Source organism: Oncorhynchus nerka, linkage group LG9b, assembly GCF_034236695.1.
Source record: "Oncorhynchus nerka isolate Pitt River linkage group LG9b, Oner_Uvic_2.0, whole genome shotgun sequence".
Lineage (NCBI taxonomy): Eukaryota > Metazoa > Chordata > Actinopteri > Salmoniformes > Salmonidae > Oncorhynchus > Oncorhynchus nerka.
The window spans coordinates 16,549,298-16,562,361 of record NC_088424.1 but is presented as its reverse complement, the minus strand read 5'-3'; the positions used below and the strand labels follow the sequence as shown (position 1 = coordinate 16,562,361).

The window sequence follows — 13,064 nt, the reverse complement described above, 5'->3', positions numbered from 1 at the left end:
GCTAACTGGGTGTTTCTGGTTTGTGTTGCCAGGTGGACCTGGGATTTCTCCGCTTTGTCTCAGCCGTGGGAACACAGGGCGCCATCTCCAAGGAAACCAAGAAGGAATACTTTGTCCGCTCCTACAAAGTGGATGTGAGCTCCAATGGAGAGGACTGGGTCACAATAAAGGAGGGATCAAAGCAGAAGGTAAGACTGACTCATAAGATCATTTTTAAACCTTTTGTTTAAATGATCATAAAGGTCTTTACTGTCACCCGGCCTAGAACCCAAAGAGCAGGTAAAGGAGAAGCAAGAGAACAGTGGCCAGGACAAATTCCCCAGAAGGAAGAAATCTAGAGAGGTTATATACATGAGTAATAGAAAGACTGGGTTCAGTCTGATTTGGAAATCAAAACCACACATTTCACAAAAGGGCAGATTTCCTGTACTCTGGACAACAAACACCAGGGGAATCTGTCCTATTTTACAGAACAGATTCAGACATTTCTATTTAACATATGTGACTGAGGTAAACGATTTTGTCTCTATTCTTCTGGAATAAAGCAGAAGATGTGTTTCTGCTGGACATCATGATGATCTCCTTCCTCTTTTCTTCTTCATCTTCTTCATCATCTTCTTCTTCTTCTTCTTCATCTTCTTCATCATCATCATCTTCATCTTCTTCATCTTCTACTTCTTCTTCATCTTCTTCTTCGATTGCATCATCGTCATCTTCTTCTTCATCATCTTCTTCCTCTTATTCTTCATCTTCTTCTTCATCATCATCATCATCTTCATCTTCATCTTCTTCTTCATCATCTTCTTCATCTTCTTCTTCTTCATCATCATCATCATCATCTTCTTCTTCTTCTCCTCCAGATTTTCCAGGGGAACCACAACCCTACAGATGTGGCCAGGTCGTTCCTGCCCAAGCAGACTCTGGCGCGCTACGTCCGCATCAGACCCATGTCCTGGGAGATAGGCATATGCATGCGCTTCGAGGTTTACGGCTGCAAGACCTCAGGTACACACACACACACACACACAAATGCACTCGCAAACACACACTCACACATACACACACATTTTCATTCTAATCTAGACCCTATTTACCATGCTTTCCAGTGCTCTAAGAAATCTAATTAATCCTGTACTTGGCTGTGCAGAAGACAGCCTTGTGATTTAGAATAATCACTGCTTCCAAAGCTGGTCGAGGGTCATGCTAGGTAGTTATTCATTGTAAAAGTGCAATGGAAAACAGCAAAAAGGCAAGTTGAGTCATCGTACATCCAGTATTTACGATATTACTAAGCGCAGCACTTGGTTCTTCCCAGAAATCCATCCTCTCTTATTTCCCTCAGCAGGAGAACATTATAAATATGGTATTACTCTGTTCCTCACTGCAGGGCAGTGTGTGTGTGTGTGCGTGTGTGCGTGTGTGCGTGTATGTGTGTGTGTGTGTGTGTGTGTGTGTGTGTGTGTGTGTGTGTGTGTGTGTGTGTGTGTGTGTGTGTGTGTGTGTGTGTGTGTGTGTGTGTGTGTGTGTGTGTGTGTGTGTGTGCGTGCGTGCGTGTGTGCGTATGTGTGTGTGTGTGTGTGTGTGTGTGTGTGTGTGTATTGTACAAGATGATTAAGAGCTTGGAATGACACAGGGAGGATGTAGACCGTCTGTCTCTGTCCTCCAGTTATACTGCCTCTGTGAGTTCAGCCCAGCCACCTCGTATGATACACACACATGACCACACAAACGCGGGCGCACACACACACACACACACGCACACAAACACACACACACCCCCACACACACACACAGGGTAGTTCCCACAAAGACAAATCACAAAATAACTCACAAACATCTCAGGACTGAGTGCATGTGTCCCAAATGGCATCCTATTCCCTATCTGGCACACTACTTTTGGCCAGAGCCCATGAGGACACAACCTCAATCTGATCCCTTCTCTACTTTCTCTCTCTCTCTCTCTCTCTTGCTCTCTCTCACACACACACACACACTCACAAACGCAGACTACCCCTGTTCAGGCATGCTGGGGATGGTATCCGGACAGATCTCAGACGCCCAGGTCACTGCGTCGTCGCACGCGGAGCGTGGCTGGGTACCGGAGAACGCCAGGTTGCTAACAGGGAGGTCGGGATGGACCCAGCAACAGACCAGACAGCCCTTCAGGAACGAGTGGCTGCAGGTGGACCTGGGCCAGGACAAGCTGGTCAGCGGCCTGGTTATCCAGGGAGGACACCACAGGTAGGTAGCCTAGAGGACAGAGACGGGGGCCAGCAACCAGAGAGTTGGAACCTGTGTGTGTTTGTGTGTCTTTCTGGATCAATAAAGTTGTATTTTTATTCTATAGAGACAAGAATGTGTTCATGAAGAGGTTCAAGGTGGGTTACAGCAGCAACGGCTCTGACTGGACCATGGTGAATGAAGACAACGATGCCAAGCCTAAGGTAGGGGAAGCAGCCTGAGAATTCATGTTTGGAATTCACCTCCTCCCACAGAGACCCACTGATCAATAGAAAATCATTCCGATCATATAGGATGTTGCCAAGATTGATGTTGACAAGAGCGCAACATATCCTGTTGGTCAAGTCAAGGATGACATGTCAGTGTGTGGAAGCCATCAGCACCTAGCTGGTCCAAATATCCAGCAGTACTCTTCATACTCCCTGTCACGGTCGCAAGACATTGAACATCCATCTATTCCAGATGGTGGGACTCCTGATTTATGGCAGACAGAGGAAGATCTTATTTGTGTCCCAAATGGCACCCTGTTCCCTATGTAGTGCACTACTTTGGACGAGGGCCCATAGGCCTCTTGCCCAAAGTAGTTTACAGCATAGAAAATGGGGTGCTATTTGGGATGCCGCCCTAGATATCCCCCTGCCCTGTTTCCTGTGTCTTTTTATAAAGCTCCTTTCCAGCCTCCAATCTTCAAAGACGAATAGAGAGGAAGTCTATTTCAGTGGCTTCAGCCATACATCCCGGCAGCATCTCAAATGGCACCCTATTCCCTATACAGTGTACTACTCTGGTCAAAAGTAGTGCACTGTATAGGGAATAGTGAGCCATTTGGGAGGCAGAGAGAATGTTTTTCAAACTGCCACACCAGGCTTCACTTTGATTGAGGGTTTTAGAGGGAAACTTAAGAACCTAGGGCCTGGCACCATGGTGGTAGCAGGCCTGGTGTCCCGGACTCCCACTACCTGCTCACCGCACGGGCTAACCATTTTCACATGTCCTCTCACTTTAAATAATATATTAAGGAGGAACTCATAGATCCTAGAGGTCTTCAAAGAAATGTGTTTTGTTTTGATAGAAAGTCGATTCTTTTTCAATAGACTGGAGCCTCAAGGTGTGTGTGTGTGTGTGTGTGTGTGTGTGTGTGTGTGTGTGTGTGTGTGTGTGTGTGTGTGTGTGTGTGTGTGTGTGTGTGTGTGTGTGTGTGTGTGTTTGCGTGCATGCAAGTGCCTGTGTGAATCCTAACTAACAAACGTTTCTTTTCTCTCTTCCAGATCTTCATTGGGAACCAGAACCATGACACCCCAGAGCTGCGTACGCTGGGCCCTCTGCTTACTCGCTTCCTCAGGGTTTACCCAGAGAGAGCCACCCCCGAGGGCCTGGGCCTCAGACTGGAGCTGCTGGGCTGTGAGATCCAGGGTGAGATAGTGCAAACATCTCACACACACACAGTTTTGGCTTAACAACGACAGCAACAGAGTGAACAAACAGATCTTGGACCAAAAAATAATAAAAATAATAATAATAATAATTGAACATTTATTTAACTAGGCAAGTCAGTTAAGAACAAATTCTTATTTATAATAACGGCCTAGCCCGGCCAAACCCGGACGACGCTGGGACAATTGTGCGCTGCCCTATGGGACTCCCTATCACGGCCGGTTGTGATACAGCCTGAAATCGAACCAGGGTGTCTGTAGTGACGCCTCTAGCACTGAGATGCAGTGCCTTAGACCGCTGCGCGACTTTGGAGCCGCTCAAGCAGGACAGTATTAGGATTAAAGAACCCCTCTGACAGGGTCTAGAGTTAGACATCAATCATAGTGGCCTCACACAGATGGAATCCCAGATAGGCTTCACTCACCTACTCCTAACTACAGACCTGAGACCTGGGTGAGTGACAAGCCTTGGGCAGTAGGGGGAGTAGTTGTGTGGACTTTTCTGCTTGATGACAATGTGTACCCTACCTGTCAGGGGGGCAGTCACAGTGGGACGGTGAGGTGGGAGTGGGGCTGAGGTGGGGGTGAAGTGGGAGTGGGGGTGGGAGAGTGAGTGACTGAGGGTTGGGGATTTCTAGGTCTGGTATGGGGTGTCTGGTTACCCTAGTAGGAAGGAAGATGAGGATCAGTAGTACAGGCCAGACGGTGGGGTAGTGGAGGGGAGAGGAGAGGACGTGGAAAAAAGAGGAGGAGAGGAGGGGAGAAGAGGTGGAAAAAAAGATGATCTCCACATCAAAGAAAGAGCACGAGAGCTTCCGAACACACACTCACTTGGGAACAAGCACAAACTCACACACACTCACAGGGCCACATTGGGAAATCCACTATGAGCAATCTACTCTAATTATTTCCCCAATTCTCCTTCACACCTTGATTCCAACCCCTCTGCAGCTACCAGGCTCTCCACACTTGGCTCTCCACACTCCGACTTTCTGTATCGATCTTGCTACCAGTAGCAACCAGCCTCACTCCACAGTCTCATGGTACCGGATCGTTTCCTATCTCCACCCAGACCATGTGCCCTGGAAGCCTGCTTGGTTTCACCATGTCAGTGTCATTAACATCTAAAATCAAACAAATGGCCATATCCCCTAATCCAATCACAAAGGTTGACCTGTAAACTGGCTGCTTACTACAACCAAACAGCAGAGGTATCCTTTCCCTTTCCCTCTCTCCCTCCCTCTCTCTCTCTCTCTCTCTCTCTCCCTCCCTCCCTCTCTCTCTCTCCACCCCACTCTCTCTCTCTCTCTCTCTCTCTCTCTCTCTCTCTCTCTCTCTCTCTCTCTCTCTCACCCCACCCCACTCTCTCTCCTCTCTCCTTCCCTCTCCAGAGCCCACAACTGTCCCACCGACCACGCCTGTAGCGATCACGTTTGCTGTGACCACGTTCGCTGCCACCACGACCGCGTCTGTGACCAAGCCTGCGCCGACGTCAGAAGAATGTGACGACGAGCAGGCCAGCTGTCACAGTGGAACAGGAACAGGAGCAGGAGGGGAGGACTACGACCCAACAGGTGCCGACCACCAGCCTCCCTTGCTCTCTCTCTCGTCATCCCACTCTCCTTCTCACACCCACCCTTTCTCTATCTATCCATCCTCATCATGTCTCTCGCACTCTTCTCTACCCTACCCTAGAGGATTTATTGTTTGTATATCGTTGTATTTTACATTTGTGTTACTCTCCTTGTGTATTCATGTTTTGTCTTTTTTTGTGGTCCCTAGGAAGAATAGCTCCTGCCTCGGCAATTACTAATGGGGATCCAAATAAACAAATATCTATCTGTCTAATATATCTGATCTATCTATCCATCAATTGTGTTTGTATCCCTGACTGGGGGTTTGACCCATCCTCTGATCCATGAACCCCACTGACTGTGCCCATCTGTGTCTGACAGGTGACACCACAGTGGCAGACCCTATCATAGAGGGAGACCGCATACCAGGTGAGAACGTCCATAAATTACCGGCTCATGTACTCCACCCATCCATTCATGCATCCATCCATCTCTCCGCCTCTCTTTTGTTGTCTGTCTATAAAGCAAATGAGGCAGATCATCATGGTTGGATTTTGACATGAAATACAGAACAGGATGGTAGACTTGACCATATAATTGATGTCATCCAAACTACAGAGATGTTGCCAGATCTATGTGTGCTGTTGACCAGTGCTGGATCCTGGTCTAATGTTGTGCGCTCTAAAATAAATAGGCTGCCATTTGGAACACAGCCGGTGTTTGGCCTTGAGATGGAAAAACATAACTGCAGAAACAGAAAAAGGAGCCTTGAGTCTCAATTAACCGAGCAAGTCATATGACAACAACCAGAGGGCACAACAACAGTTAGTTATTCTCTGAGTACTGCAACAGCGTCTGACAACAAAAGAAACATTCTTTGTAAAAAAAGAAAAGGGAAAAAAAAGATAGCTAACGTCGAACATGTGTCCATAAAATGTATATAGTATGTATAAGCTGGAAGTAGAAGCCTGGGTATTTTTTATTTGATTAGTTTACTCCAATTATGGGAGGGGTGGTAGGGTTAGGGGAAAATAAAAAAGAAGGAACATATATTTAAAATAATTTACCTCAAAATGTATATGGGGGATTGAAAATGATGGAGACAAAAGATTGATAGAAGCCACAATCTATCTGCAATATTAAAGCATTATTTTTACTCATAGCTGCAGCATTAATTTGGATGCTGTGATTAACCACTGCCGCCATGTTATGTTTTGTCCCAAATGGGCCCATTATTCTCTTTATAGTGCACTACTTTTCACCACGGCCCATTGGGCTCTGCTCAAATGTAGTGCACTATATAGGGAATAGGGGCCCATTTGTAGCTGGCATAGAGGGGATGAGAAACAAGTTTTTCGTTGTGTACATTCTGGGAATGGTTTAGTCTTCATTACTGTTCTGTTCGTGGCACTACTTCCTTCTCTCTGGAAGGTCCCTTCAGTCTTCCTTCTCCTGGTACTAAACACATGTTGGATCTGTGAATCTGTCTTTTGTTTAATATGAAATATCGTATCTAAGTTTGAGTGCCTTCAAGTTACTGTAAGAAATGGTCATTTTCCTGAATACAAATAGTGTGCTTGCTTCTTCAGCTGTTCAAAAGTATTTTCATATATTTTATTTGTTAGAGGGAAATTGGAAATGACACGTTGTTATTACCTTACCTCACTCTCTATTCACGTTGTGTAACATTAAGTTAATAATAGTTACACTTAGCGTCTGCTAAATGACTTAAATGTAATGTAAATGTAAATGTAAACAAGCTAGGTTACTTACAAGGTTGACCTCTTTTCCAGAGTACCTGTGGTTCGCGTGTGACTTTGGCTGGGCGGACAACCCATCGTTCTGCGGCTGGACACTGGAGACGGATGCTGGTGCTGGGTGGATGATTCATACCAGTGGGGCCCCTACAGTCCACAGAGGACCCAACCTAGATCACACAGGTGAGAGGACAGAGAATGCATAAACACTCACACACACACACACACAGTGTGCACACACACAACACAGAGTGCATGTGGACACACACACACACACACACAATAATATTACTGTAGTAAATAAGCACTATCACAATGAACATGGACTCAGAAATAGCTACTTAGCTTGTCTCTTACTGCCCTCTAAAGGAGGTCCAGGAAATTTCATCTACATGCTGCTGGCTACTGAGACCGAAAGGAAGGAGGAGGAGTCAGAGGAGGAGAGGATGGAGGAGAGGGTGGCACGCCTAGCCAGCCTGCCCGTCACCGCCCCTGACGCAGACCTGTGTGTGTCCTTCTGGTACCACATGTTCGGGGAGCACGCCGGCACCCTGCACATCAAACAGAACAAGGAGACAGAGGAGGGACGGACTGAGGCACTGCTCTGGACTGTCAGTGGACACCAGGGCAGCCGATGGAGGGAGGGACGAGTGCTGGTGCCCCACTCTAACAAACCCTATAAGGTAAAGCACTAGGCTAGACCTTGGTCATGAGTCTGTTAGACCTCGGTTAGGTTCCAAATGTCACCACATTCCCTTGTAATGCACCATCTGGGCCCTAGTCAGAAGTAATGCACCATCTGGGCCCTAGTCAGAAGTAATGCACCATCTGGACCCTAGTCAGAAGTAATGCACCATATGGGCCCTAGTCAGAAGTAATGCACCATCTGGGCCCTAGTCAGAAGTAATGCACCATCTGGACCCTAGTCAGAAGTAATGCACCATATGGGCCCTAGTCAGAAGTAATGCATTATATGGGCCCTATGGTCAGAGGTAATGCACAAAATGAGAAGTAATGCACAATATGGGCTCTATGGTCTGAAGTAAGGCACTATGTGGGCCCTATGGTCTGAAATAATGCAATATATGCAATATATGGGCCCTATGGTTTGAAGTAATGCATTATATGGGCCCTATGGTGAGAAGTAATGCACTATATTGGCCCTATGGTCAGAAGTAATGCATTATATGGGCCCTACGGTCAGAAGTAATGCCTTATATGGGCGTTATGGTCTGAAGTAATGCATTATATGGGCCCTACAGTCAGAAGTAATGCAATATATGGGCCCTATGGTCAGACGTAATGCATATATGTCGCCAATAAAGAACAAAACGAACGTGGAGCTATGCAGTGCTCAAGGCAACTATACACAAATAAGATCCCACAACAAACAGGTGGGAAAAGGCTGCCTAAATATGATCCCCAATCAGAGACAACGATAGACAGCTGCCTCTGATTGGGAACCATACCAAGCCAAACTAGAAATAAAGTAACTAGAATGCTCACCCTAGTCATACCCCGACCTAACCAAAATAGAGAATAAAGGATCTCTAAGGTCAGGGCGTGACATATGTGGGCCCTATGGTCTAAAGTAATGCATTATATGGGCCCTATGGTCTGAAGTAATGCATTATATGGGCCCTATGGTCTGAAGTAATGCATTATATGGGCCCTATGGTCTGAAGTAATGCATTATATGGGCCCTATGGTCTGAAGTAATGCATTATATGGGCCCTATGGTCAGAAGTAATGCATTATATGGCCCTATGGTCAGAAGTAATGCATTATATGGGCCCTATGGTCAGAAGTAATGCATTATATGGCCCTATGGTCAGAAGTAATGCATTATATAGCAGTATTTCACCTATATGTTTATGTTGTTGTTGCTAGGTGGTGATTGAGGGAGTGGGAGACAGGAGCACAGGACATATCGCGCTGGACAATATCAAGATCCTGGATGGACTCACAACAGAGGAGTGTAAGGGTAAGTGTCACTGCCCTGGTCTATAACTCTCTGCTAGGGCTGCACAGCCTGGTTGGAATATTCCTGGAATAAGTAGGAAATAAGCAGAAAATGCAGATTCCTCCAACCATGATTTCTAGAAAGACTGAGACATTTGGGAAAGTTACGGGAATTTTGCAACCCTCTTTGCTCTCTGGTTTTGGTGCTTTATTACACTTCTGATCCTGCTTAAGATGTGTAACAACTCAAATAACGTGGCCATTTTGGATGGGTGTTGTTTTCCCCCCTTTAGATCCAGATATACGCGAGGCTCCTACGTCCCAGCCAACAGAGATCTGCATATACCGTAAGTACACTACCTCAGTGCTCATTCATGGTTGTAATATTTGTTAGAGCTTGTGGGTGACGAGCCTCCTAACGTCTAACCTATGCTATGCCTATATGTATCCAGCTGTTCATAAATTTTTAAGGCTCTTTCCATCCTTAAAAAATAAAGTGAAGCGAGACAGGAAAGGAAGGAAGAGAGATGGTGTGCTAGACGGGCCGTGGGCCAGATTCAATCCCACACCAGCACTGGGATACATGTGTGTTCCGAAGGCAGCGGCAGGAACTGATAGAACCCCCCAAGCCAATAAAGTCATTTTTTTCTGTCTCAATTTCAGCAATAGACCCATACTACCCAGCGGTAGTGGAGAACAGTGAGCTGGGTGGCCCAGGCAACATGCTGAAAACCCTGGACCCCATCCTCATCACCATCATCGCTATGAGCGCTCTGGGGGTCTTGCTGGGGGCTATCTGTGGTGTCGTCCTCTACTGTGCCTGCTCACACGGCCACATGTCCGACAGCAGGAACTTGTCGGCTCTGGAGAACTATAACTTTGAGCTGGTGGACGGAGTCAAGCTAAAGAAGGACAGCAAGCTGAATGCACAGAACAGCTACTCAGAGGCGTAAGCTAAAGGCGTGAGCTTCCTCTGAGGGACGGAAGCACAAGCAGCCTCATAGCTGGAGGAACTAGACCACCGGACGGAGGGTTGGGACCCAAATGGCACCGTATTCCATATATACTGCACTATGTAGGGGATAGGGTGCCCTGTAGTGCACTATGTAGGGGATAGGGTGCCATTTTGGACGCAATCAGCCGTAGAGATGGTAGGAGGTTGTGACCGAGTCGTGATATTCTCAGGGGCTGCAGTGAAAGGAATTTACCAGTAGGGGGCACTGTGTATAAAGGAAATGTGTACAGCAAAAAGGATTATTTAGTTTTTTGGATGTTTTGTGACGTGCTTTGTTTTTATGTAATCAGATGCTGGTGTTGAGACCAATTAATATGAAAGTATTTATCATCTTCTGAAAATATATGATTTTTCATTTTTCTCTGAAGTCAATACTGTTTCACAGAAAGAAAGAGCATAAAAACTTTGATTCACTATCCTGACGTGCGGCTGGCTATTCAGCTGGCCATGTTATGTTTCTGTTGTATGTCGGCATCGATTTGTGCATTTTGTGTGTGTGTGTGTGTGTGTGTGTGTGTGTGTGTGTGTGTGTGTGTGTGTGTGTGTGTGTGTGTGTGTGTGTGTGTGTGTGTGTCCGTGTCCAGAGGGGTGCTTGCCCTGGCCCTAGACCTGTGTCTAGTTCCGACAGTGCCTTTTGAAAGTTTGTGTTGCCTTTTCTCTACTGATTCTGATCACAGCAGTACATAGGCATCCACTGGTAGAGTCTGATTCTGTTCTGATCACAGCAGTACATAGGCATCCACTGGTAGAGTCTGATTCTGTTCTGATCACAGCAGTACATAGGCATCCACTGGTAGAGTCTGATTCTGTTCTGATCACAGCAGTACATAGGCATCCACTGGTAGAGTCTGATTCTGTTCTGATCACAGCAGTACATAGGCATCCACTGGTAGAGTCTGATTCTGTTCTGATCACAGCAGTACATAGGCATCCACTGGTAGAGTCTGATTCTGTTCTGATCAGAGCAGTACATAGGCATCCACTGGTAGAGTCTGATTCTGTTCTGATCACAGCAGTACATAGGCATCCACTGGTAGAGTCTGATTCTGTTCTGATCAGAGCAGTACATAGGCATCCACTGGTAGAGTCTGATTCTGTTCTGATCAAAGCAGTACATAGGCATCCACTGGTAGAGTCTGATTCTGTTCTGATCACAGCAGTACATAGGCATCCACTGGTAGAGTCTGATTCTGTTCTGTACATAATTATGTATAAGCATCGGCTGGTAGAGTCTGATTCTATTCCGATCATATGAGTGAGTAGGCATCAGCTGGTTAGAGTCTGATTCTGTTCTGATCATAGCAGTAAGTAGGCATCCACTGTTAGAGTCTGATTCTGTTCTGATCATCATAGCAGTAAGTAGGCATCCACTGGTAGAGTCTGATTCTGTTCTGATCATCATAGCAGTACATAGGCATCGGCTGGTGGAGTCAGATTGGCAGGACCTCATGCCATCCCCATAGTACATGACACATCCAACTTATTGTACATAGGTTTTAATATATTTGAGCGGCCTTTTATATAAAAAAAAATACAAACTTGCTGCAGTATCCTTTCTTTGTGCTCTCTGTATCATAGGTGATGTTGTCTGGATGTCCTCATGTATTTAATGGGTATTTTGTGTTGTTATGTTCCATTGGTGCTCTCACAATGCTGCCTGGGAAAAGAGTGTGTTATTATGGCCAATGGTTATATTCGCTACAAAGGCCTAACAAGAAGAGAGTGAAGAGCCCATCGGCTGTGTCTGAAATGACACCCTATTCCCTAGAGTGCACTACGTGCCCTGATCAATAGTCGTGCACTATATAGGGAATAGTGTGGCATTTGGGACGCAACCAGACAACAGACTGGAGGGGGTGAAGCATCTCTAGGAGAGAAAAAATGCTGCTATGACAATACTTGGGCCAGTTTCCCAGACACAGATTAAGAATCTCTTTGAGAATGCTTTTTAGTCCGGGACAAGGCTTAATCTGGGTTCTGGGGAACTGGCCCTACATGTCTATGGTGGAATGATGGACCTTGCTAGAATGAAAGATACTCTTCTGCCATGCTGTTTTCATGTACTGTAGCTTACAACCTATGTGCTCTGCTTTTGTCTGTATTGAACACTAACGTAAAGAGTTCATGAAAAACAAAGTACTATATAAAACGGCAAAAACATGGATCCAAGGTTCAATGAATGGATGTGATGTAGCTATACCGTTTATTCCTTCGGCCGGGGTCTATTTGAGCTTCTATGTTTCGCCTCTGTCATGTTTCCTTCATTCAGGGAACCTAGTTAGACAGATGCTTCATGGTTCTGCTTTGAGCTCTTAATGGTATTCCATATTCCACAGGATTAGAATCACTCAAATTAGAATGAGTCATTCCTGTTTCTATGGGTTCCACCTCTCAAAAATGTAAGGGCCTCATGTTTTGGTGTGGTCCTCTTCAATAGGAAAGGATGCTGCAGCACTAGATGTGAAAACAATGTTGCACTGATATATTTAAAATAACTTTGTGTTGTTTATGATATTGTTTTGTGAGAAAAAAAATAGAGAGAGAGAAAGCGAGAGAAGGATAAGACAGTGTTACAGATAACTATTTTATATGGTTTCAGATGACATGATATAATTCTGAAATGTACAATTATGGAGATGTTTTTCATTATTGAAAAAGCTATACACGTCTCTTTACTTACGTAATGTTCATATTTAGTTGGTATGTTATATCACCTTGTGTTTTTGTACTGTCACTAATGTCTGTGCCATTTTTTTCTACAAAATGTTTTTTTTTCTTCAATACTGCTAAATGTAATTTGCCATCCCAGATATAAAAAAAAGGAAAGAAAAAATGATTAAGCAGTTAAGGCCTTATTGACTGAGGTAATTATGTTTCTATACTTGGACCCAAATGTCCGCATTCCCTATACTGTGCAATACCTTTGTCCTGGGCCCATAGGGCTCTGGTCAAATGTAGTGCACTAATGTAGGGAATAGGGTGCTCTTTGACTCCCTGGTCAGCTTCAAGACCTACGTAGTTTCTGACTGATCAATGACTACTACATTCCAAAGAATTTGATCAAATAAATGTTTGAATAAGA

General features: G+C 45.4%; 1 protein-coding gene across 1 annotated transcript in view; it reads left to right on the top strand.

Annotated features, from left to right (window-relative positions):
- The window catches only part of LOC115114833 (neuropilin-1a-like), a 49,116-nt gene extending 36,052 nt beyond the window's left edge, over positions 1–13,064 (top strand). Inside the window, exons 7-18 of the mRNA XM_065013374.1 lie at positions 33–188; positions 861–1,005; positions 2,007–2,241; positions 2,348–2,444; positions 3,510–3,654; positions 5,066–5,248; positions 5,630–5,677; positions 7,042–7,188; positions 7,375–7,688; positions 8,896–8,989; positions 9,261–9,314; positions 9,631–13,064. Coding sequence (XP_064869446.1) covers positions 33–188; positions 861–1,005; positions 2,007–2,241; positions 2,348–2,444; positions 3,510–3,654; positions 5,066–5,248; positions 5,630–5,677; positions 7,042–7,188; positions 7,375–7,688; positions 8,896–8,989; positions 9,261–9,314; positions 9,631–9,920 — 1,908 coding nt within the window. The 3' untranslated portion in view covers positions 9,921–13,064. The remainder of the gene's footprint in view (positions 1–32; positions 189–860; positions 1,006–2,006; positions 2,242–2,347; positions 2,445–3,509; positions 3,655–5,065; positions 5,249–5,629; positions 5,678–7,041; positions 7,189–7,374; positions 7,689–8,895; positions 8,990–9,260; positions 9,315–9,630) is intronic.